Genomic DNA, 9,049 nt, shown 5'->3' with positions numbered 1-9,049 from the left:
CTTATTGGTGTGTATCCAGACTTTCATCTAGGAACCATCCTCCACAGTAAGTAGACTTTGTCCAACTTAAATGGCTTTTCTGTTGGAGGAAGTCTTCTTAGGCTGGAGGAAGGCTTCAAACTTTGCTCCACGGGGTGGCAGGATAAGGGTAGTAGGATCCACCACACTAGCAGTAGGCACAAATGTAAAGTACTAAATTAAACTATGAAAAATGGGTTATATTCAACTGCTCAGTTCAGTCAAGTATAGTGCCTTTCTCTTGTGCAAGGAGCCCTTCCTCTTCCACAGGAAGACTCCAAACTTAACTTTGCAGAGTGCCGAGATATAACAACTACAGTTACCAACCTTTTGCAGGGGGGTGGGGTTGATCTGGAAATCTTCCAGAATTAAAACTGGTCTCCAGATGACAGAGATCAGTCCCCCTGGAGAAAATGGCAGTGTTGGAGGGTGGACTCTATGGCATTATACCCTGTTGAGGTCCTTTTCTTCCCCATATTCACCCTTCTCAGGCTCCACCCCCACATCTCCAGGAATTTCCCAACCCAGAGTTGGCAACCCTAACAACCCATCAATAACTCAGTCATAGGAGAGCAACATACAGCTCCAGTAGCACATTAAAGACAAACAAAAATTCCAGGCTATAAGCCTTCAAGTTGCTACTGGACTAGAATCTTGCTCTTGTACTGGAGACCAACATGGCTACCCACTTGAAACATAGTCCTATGAAACAGACTTTGTTGTTCTAGGGACTAATTATTACAAAATATTACACCTTTGGAGTTAAAAACATCCTTTTGCTCCCGTTGACAATCACTAGTTCTTTCCACGAAGGATGGGGTTAAGATGGTATAAAAATATAGCCACGTCACAGATTTAATTTCCAGTAACAAACATCCTGGGGAGGGGGCTGGAGGCAGGAGAGGTGTCCAATATCAGAATGCTCCACCAGTGACTCTGCAAGACCAATATAGCTACAGACGCCAACCCTTTCAGAGTCGGCGCTTAGAAAACTATATAAATCGTCCACAAAAAGGACAGTAGCCCAGGCAGAGTTAAGGCTAGACAAACCCCTCCTAGCTCAAGCAGACCCCCAGACATCACGATGCACGGCAAGAGCGTGGTCCTTCGCAGCTCCGGGAACCTGACTGCAGCTGAACTGGGTTGCCAAGTATCTGAGAGGGATACATCACGGAAAGAATCCTTCACTGCCGAATGGAAAGACCTGTCTCTTACCACCAGGCCGGAGGAAGGGTGAGTTTGGAGCTTGGGTAAAGCTAAGAAGGGCAGACGCTTGATCAAAAACGTTGTGCATTGATTCAGTGGGGGAGTTGTTCCTGTGATAGAAGGCTTCAGTGCTACCTACGACTGGGATCCTCCGGTTAGACTTTCCTGGCTCAAACATAGCCAAGCTGTAGTAGATAAAGACATGTGATGGGTCAGCTCTGTCACAGCTGTGGGAAACAGGTTTTCATTCAAGGAAATAGATAGGTGGGCAATTCTATCCCCTTGCGAAATAGTCCTACTCCTACGTACTGTAAAACAACATGTGTGGGATTGACATAATGTTGGGTCTCAGTGCTGTAAGTAATGCACTTGTAGGTGGTTAATGTTAACACAACACCCACAGTGTGCAGGCAGGGCATTCTACAGTACACTGTTTGTTTGTTTGTTTGTTTGTTTGTTTGTTTGTTTGTTTGTTTGTTTGTTTGTTTGTTTGTTTGTTTGTTTGTTTGTTTGTTTGTTTGTTTGAGCCAGATCCGTACCTGGCTTACTCTATAAGTATAGATGGTGGAAGGAGATGAGGGAGAGGGTCATGATGAATCTGAGCAAGTGCAGTTACATGTGTGCAACTTTTGTTTCAGTGACAGATTAAGGGTTAAGAGGCAAAGAGAAGCAGTAAAGCAATGGGGAGGGTCAAATAGGGACTGTTCTCCATTGGGTTCTCAACTTTAGGTTGGAAAATTCCTGGAGACTTGGGGGCACAGCCTGAGGAAGTTGCTTGACAGGGATGTGATGCCCACAGAGTCCACCCTTTTCTCCAAGGGAAATGACCTCTGTTGTCTAGAGATCAGTTGTCATTCCAGGAGATCTCCAGACCCCAATTGAAGGCTGGCAACCCTGGTTCTCCAGCCAAGCTTGGGGTAGGGAGGTAGCATAATGGTAGGAGGGGTGCCAAGGCACCACAAGGGCTTGGCTTACTTCTGGGCATCAGTGGAACGAGAGGGGACTGGCATCCCCTCCTGCGCCGGCACTGCTGCTGGATTGGACCTGGACAGGGGGGACGGGAGCACGGGAGGGGATGGGCGGGCCTTGCTTGGGGTGACAAAGTACCTTGAACCAGCTGGGTGTGTGTGTGAGTGAATGAGTTGGGAAGATGGGAGGAAGGAAGGAATTTATGACATGAAGTGGATTAACTAAGTTACTGTTTAACAGATCATGTGATGATTGTTTTAAACTGTAGTTCAGAAGAATTAGATTTAAATATAAGTTAGAAGGTGAATTTCCCTCCCTGTTTAGGATGCATACATATGGTTAAGAATATATTAATTACTTCGTAGGTTCAGCCTAAGGGTGCATCTTGCTCAGCTTTCCATCTCTAGCAGAGCCCAAAAAGATGTTTCTAGAAAGCAATCAAGTATGGTATGATGGAAAGAGCTATCCCCTGTTTGTTTGCAGCATCTAAGGTATACTGCCTCTGAATACAGAGGTTCTACTGGTAGCTAAATCATCACTGACAGGCTAAGCCTTCCATGAATGTATCTAATTCTACAAAAACATACATTAGAGTCAGAGAGATAATAAGTCTGGGTTCATTCATCCAGTATTCATTTAGTAAATACAATGTTTATGCACTGCCTTTCCCATCATCCAAGGTGACTTAAGATAGCTTACAAAATGGTGCTAACTACACCATACAAAACTGTAAGAATGTAGTTCTAAAAATGCAAATGCAGACGATTAACCCAATATACAGTAAAATGCCAGTGCCAGGAGGGTGGGAAAAGCACCAGCAACATCCACAAAATATACTTTTAAACAGAAAGCTTTTACTAAGCCTTTGCAACCAGTCCTCCTAACTTCCTTGGGGAAACTGTTCCAGAGGGTAGTTACAGGCGGGTAGCTGTGCTGGTTTGCAGTAGAAGAGCAAGACTGGAGTCCAGTGACAACTTAGAGACCAACAAGGTGTCCAGGGTAGAAGTTTTCAAGACTCAAACTCCTTTTACAAGATGGAGCTTGACTTTCAAAAGATTATACCCTGGAAATCTGTTTGGTCTTTAAGGTGCTACAGGACTCAAATCTTGTTGTTCCAGAGGGCTGGCTGTACAGTCAAAAATGACCAAATTTGAGCCATAGCAGATCTAAGACAGAGCGAGAAGGCACAGAGATTCATTAGATGGGCCTAATTGTTTTAGGTGGGTAGCCCGGCTGTGACCAGATCTGAAAGTGTCTTAAGAAGGGAGCTCTGATTTTTTAAAGCTTACACCCTGAATATCTTATTGGTCTCTGAGGTGCCACTGGATTCAAATCCTGCTATCTATCTGTATTTTCCATAGTGTGGTGGGCTAATGGGGCATGCGGAGTGAAGTTGGTCTTTGCTTACCTTTCTGCAGCTGGTCTTGGTCTGAGGCAGACAGGCGGCGCAAGGAAACCTACCACCAGCAACAGGAGGCCCGGGTCGTGGTGCAGCGGTCTCCATGGGGCATCCTCCGTCTAGGGCTTCTGGGTGAACCCCTGACCTCCTACCATCTGCCGTACCAGCGGGCCTTGCCCTTGCCCATCTTTACTCCTGTCAAGCTGAGCAGCAAGGCTGAGCGGGAGCTGACGCCAACGCCTTCCGAGTCGGTGGAGTCATTGCCAGCCACTGGTGTGTGTCTTGACAAAACGCCCCTGGTTGAGATCACCAAGGAATTGCCTCTTGTTATTCAGCCCAGCCGCCCTGACTTCAGAAAAGCAGGCCTACCCCGCTCATTGTCCCGTTCCATGTCTCAAGATGCCCAGAGGGGTTGAGGCGGCAGGACCCCCCCTGCTTTGCTGCTTTTCCTTCTGGGACTGGCTTGGACACCTCACACCCGCCCCCCTGCCTGTCGCTGCATGAGGCCTATCTGAAAGGGGCCAGACACGTAGAAAAGTCTTGGTAGGATGAAACCCAGTTCAAAACCGAGAACTCTGGGGTGGGGAGGAGCACTGATTATGACTCTGTCTGTGTATATGTATATTATTAGATGTACAGTGCCATGCACATCCATCACCGGTGCTTACATTGCTGCCCCATGATGTATATTTTGAAAAACTGCTTCCCCCTAGGATGCAGAGAAGGCCCGTTGATTTAAAGAGCAAGCAAAAAGACATGGAGGTCCTAGGGGGTTAAGAGAATGTCTAAGTCCAAAGGTTAAAAGGAAGGAAATACGAGCCTCAGCTCCTGGGTTTAGCAAGAAGAGAGCTAGAACTCCTGGGTTGGTCCCAGTTTTGGAAGGTGGAGCAGGACTTGGTGGTTAGTAGTAAGTGACTGACTTGGAAAGATGTTCCTGAGTAAGCAACAGAAAGGAATAACGGTGGTCCAGAGTTTATGCTTGAAACATTTGCATTTGACACTTGAGGAGTGAGAGGATGGTAGGACTAGGTCTAGCAGTTGAATTCCAATCCTGAGTCCCTTTTCCTCTTTCCCCTGCCAATCTCTATGGCAGATCTGACAATGAAATAGGAGACTCCAGTACAGTGCCTAAATGACCCAAAGAATGCGATGGCACCTTCAGAAAGAGAGGGCTTTAGAGAAAAGATAAAGAAAGGGTTTTAGTCTGGCTCGGAGAGGTTTAAGCAGCAGCCTAGGTTTAGATGCTGTCCCATCCCCTGTGATGTGACAATCTACCTTAGAAAGACCATTTGCCAAGAAAGGTAGAGAATAGCACTGTGAATACCCTGCTACCCAATATATTTCTTGTCCTCTTTTTTCTTTAAAGATCTACTAGATTGAAATGCTGTATTTTTCTGTATGACATTCTTATAAATTAATAAAATGTGAAAAACCACAACATACTCCTCTTCATTTCAAGAAACTTGCATCCCTTCTACACATGCAATCTGACAACTTTCATCATTTATTAAACTTGCGTTTTGAATCCAACCAATGTACATGTTTATGAGAAGCATAGATTTCTTGTCCAGATACATGGGGGAGGAGCTGTTTCACAGTAAACAAAGTTAACCACTAATTTTATGCCACTTTATACACCAGGCATTTAATACTTCTCTTCAGAGATACCAAAATCAGATCCGATGGCATCATTCAGTTTAATCCATCTTCTGTCAATAGAGGAACATACAAGCATTCAAGTTGCACAAAATCCTTTATCAGAAAAAGAGGGAGCTCTTCTTATTTGCCCTTGTAAACGTGTTAGAGCCCCATGGAGGAAAAACCAGCTTAGTGCAGGCAAGAAAGGGGTAGCGCTGTTTCCATCTCTACTTAACATTTCTTATCCTTCCTAAGCTAAATACATACATAACTGCCGTCAAGTTGCGATTGACTTACAGTGACCTCAGCAAGGGGCTTTCAAGGCCAATGAGAAGCAGAGGGTGTGGTTTGCCACTGTCTTCCTCATCAGAGTCTTCCCTGGTGGTCTCCCATCCAAGTACCAACCCTGCTTAGCAGCCAAGATCTGACCAGATTGGACTATACCATGCTATCTTCTCTCCCCTACATAAGCTCCTATTATTTTTAAAAGTACAGGTGTTGGGGCTTCAATACAGACACTTGCGTGTAATGTGTACCTAGCTCCTTCCAGAAGTAAAATGGCTTCCAAAAATGGCAGTAACACCAGGTCAATCTTGTAAGGTGGTGGGGGAGAAACAGTAGACCTCCCCTTGCTTTTGTTTTAGGCTACACGTAATTATGAGTCAGATGGTCTCATGAACACACAAAGATGCCTTATATCTAATCAAACTATCTATCAGTATTGCCAACTTACACTAGCAGTGGCTCTCCAGGATCTCATCGGTCTTTCACATCACCTACTGCCTGGTCCTTTTAACTGGAGATGCCAGGGATTGAACCTGTGGCCTTCTTCATGCTAAGCAGATGTTCTACCACTGAGCCATGGCCCTTCCCCAAGATCAAAACGATCAAAGCAAGCACATGACCCTTGTTTAAACTGATCATTCTTCAGGGGCATCCTAGTCCAAATGGGTTCTAGGTTAATTCACTTATGCCTAAATTAGAGTGAAGAGTGAAGACAGATGTACGGTTTCAAGGGTGGTGGAAGCATCTTGAACATGTTTGTTATCCTGAAAAGAAATCCCTCCAAAGGTACCTCTGCTACATTCTACAATGTCATGCCTCATCTTCATCCTAAGGCAACAGCATCAGGTACTTCTCTAAAGGTTAGTCACAACACTGTGTCTGCTCATATACAGACTAAACACACAAAGCGGATTTCTCCCCTCCGGAAGGACAAAATCCTCTTTAGGTAAGTTGCATGAGGAGCTATCCCACTGGTTCCTTGTGGCAGGTCCTGCTACTGTGGCATTCTCATGAGCAAACTGTTCAACTCTTAAACCCGGAAAAAACGAGCACTCAGGCATTCATCCTTCCCCAGTTTAACTCCTCTTTCCCAGCCAAGCCATAGGCTGCCGATTCTGGAGCAATGCGGTTAAAGTGTCTGCCCAGGTTCGAATTCCCTCTATTCTGCCATGGAAACTTGCTTTGCAGGGGACCTTGGGCCAATCACACACTCAGCCTAACCTACCTCCCTGGGTTGTTGTAAAGGTTAAATTAAAGGGAAAATGAGCTAAGCTGATTTGGGTCTACGATTGGGGAGAAAGGTGGGATATAAATGAAGTAAATAAAATAAATAAATAAAAATGGAGCAAGCACCCATTACAATGGCAAGAGCGGTAATTTCCAAACGGAACTATGTGAAATCAGCACCGCAACACGGCAGAAGTGGTTATGATGGGGGTAATTGGTTTTATTAGCAAATAAACAACTATTGACACTCCCTGCAGGGGCAAAAAAGTGCTGGGACTTTGGATCTCCGCCTGCATAAGCTCCAAAATTACCCCAAAAAGAGAAAGGATCATGCTAAATAAACACACTGCAAAATAATCTCTTTCCACAGGGAATCTGAAGATCAGTCCAATTCCCCTTTGGCTTCCCTTTCCTCAGTATACTCTGAATCCAAACTGCTCTCTAGCTAAGATCCACCTTAGGATAGACCTCAGCTGTGGCCCCAAAGATGGCTGGAGACACAGGTTGCAGACTAGCCCCTGGCCTTTGCAATTTGGCCCGGCCGCACATGTCTCTGCCCACATGTGGCCCAAGGTCACTAGGAGGAGGACAGGTGGAAGACAGTTAGCCAGGCAATCTGGCAGTTTTGGGAAGGCGGGGGAGGCAGCGATGGACTTTGCAGAGAGGACAGAAAGGGACGGAACAGCTAATCCAAGCCTTTGGGCCAGTTTCATTATGCCAAGGCAGGACCCAGGCCTCTGGCTCCAGTACAAGGCATGGAGTGGCCAGGAGGGAGTTATCATAACTCAGTTATGTCATACAAAACAGCAAGGCAGCCCTTCCCTTCACCAGGGGACAGAGCGTGTGACCTGGCAGGCTTATATCATGTCTATTTATAGTTTGGGGCTGCTGCAGAGTCGGAGTAAGAACGACCCTCTGTCCACAGACCCTTGTGGGTTCTGCGCCTGACTTGAACTAGAGAAATGGCAGAGGCTGCCCTGTCCCAAAGGGAGGCAGCCATCTCAGGTTAGGCAGTGGATTTGGGGCTTCTAAGAGGAGCAAGTAAAGACTGCTAGGACATTCACTTGTATCCACAACAGGAAGATGGGGACAGGCTGCTTGGCTCAGAGGCAGCACACACTTTCTCTAAACAGATAACATTCTGCTGGGCCAGCTCTGCTGCAGTGAGGCTTCTGCAGGAGAATTTCCAAGCGGGTCAGGGTCCAAGGTAATGAGCGGGAAGCAAACTGTCATCTGAAGTTTTCTCACCTCGGCCACCAAAATAGCTTCACCTTGCCCTGCAGAGTGACTGCATTTTTGCTCAAGGCAAGATGGAAAGTGGATCTTGATGTGCCATTTTCCCACTGCTTACTGGCCATGGAACATCGCGCCAAGCTCCCAAAATGACAGCGTCTTCCTGGTGTGATTTCACCCGAAATCGCACCAGGAAGATGCTGTCGTTCCGAGAGCTTGGCACGATGATCCATGGCCGGTAAGCAGTGTGAAAACGGCCCTTATGAGAATCTAATGTTGGAGGCACTGTAGGTTTCTTTAATACTCACTCAGGAGGAATCACCTTGCAGGTGCTTAACTTATCAGGGATATGCCAGTCCAACCAATATCCCAACATACTACTTCCACCTGTAGGAAGAGGGGTTTGATTGGGGGTGGGGGGTGCTGTTGCTGTGAAAGTAAAGGGGGAGACTGTGGCTCAATGGCAGAGCATCTGCTTGGCATGCAGAAGGTCCCAAGTTCAATTCCTGGCATCTCCAGTTAAAAGGACTAGGGAGTAAGTGATGTGATAAACCTCCAGCTAAGACCCTGGAGAGCTGCTGCCAGTCAGAGTAGACAAGATTGTCCTTAATGGACCAAGGGTCTGATTCCGTATAAGGCAGCTGTGTGTGCTCACTCCAGAAAGTAGGTGGCCTGACAGAGCCTGACCCTCACCAAAAAGAATCCTACCTAAGTGGTGGGGGGGGGGAGTGCAATCTCTCTCTCTCTCTCTCTCTCTCTCTCTCCAGAGATTTGAGACTTTACAACACACATGGGAGCAGAGTGGAGCGTGGTGAGGATGGGGGGGGGGGGGCGGCTCTGAGCACAAGCAATCTCTCTTTTCTCCCACTATTTTCCCAATCAAAGTTGGCCCCTCCCTGGGTTGCCCGGGTAGAAAAGGAGCTGGGCTTCCTTTCTTTATCAGACAGGGCTCCTTGGAGTGGTGTGTGTGTCTTCAATCAGAAAAATAGCTCACAGGAAAGGATTCAGCACCCCCCCCCCCCCGTCCGTTCCAGTGCTGCTGACTTAATCCAGTCCCCTCACACACGACTCTAT

At 46.7% G+C, this 9,049-nt stretch overlaps 1 protein-coding gene and 1 non-coding gene across 2 annotated transcripts; both read left to right on the top strand.

Annotated features, from left to right (window-relative positions):
• The first annotated feature begins 1,017 nt into the window (after nucleotides 1-1,017).
• TCAP (titin-cap) lies at nucleotides 1,018-5,030 on the top strand. The gene is made up of 2 exons (XM_054993389.1): nucleotides 1,018-1,251; nucleotides 3,612-5,030. The coding sequence occupies exons 1-2, from the start codon at nucleotides 1,103-1,105 to the stop codon at nucleotides 4,006-4,008; spliced, it is 546 nt and encodes a 181-aa protein (XP_054849364.1). The 5' UTR covers nucleotides 1,018-1,102; the 3' UTR covers nucleotides 4,009-5,030.
• A 3,390-nt stretch (nucleotides 5,031-8,420) lies between these two features.
• On the top strand, nucleotides 8,421-8,493 carry TRNAA-GGC (transfer RNA alanine (anticodon GGC)). The gene has a single exon. It is a non-coding gene; the product is annotated as a tRNA-Ala (tRNA).
• The last annotated feature ends 556 nt before the right edge of the window (nucleotides 8,494-9,049 follow it).

This window comes from Eublepharis macularius, chromosome 12 (assembly GCF_028583425.1).
Source record: "Eublepharis macularius isolate TG4126 chromosome 12, MPM_Emac_v1.0, whole genome shotgun sequence".
Lineage (NCBI taxonomy): Eukaryota > Metazoa > Chordata > Lepidosauria > Squamata > Eublepharidae > Eublepharis > Eublepharis macularius.
The sequence above is the reverse complement of the archived record's forward strand: the minus strand, read 5'-3'. Positions and strand labels throughout refer to the sequence as shown.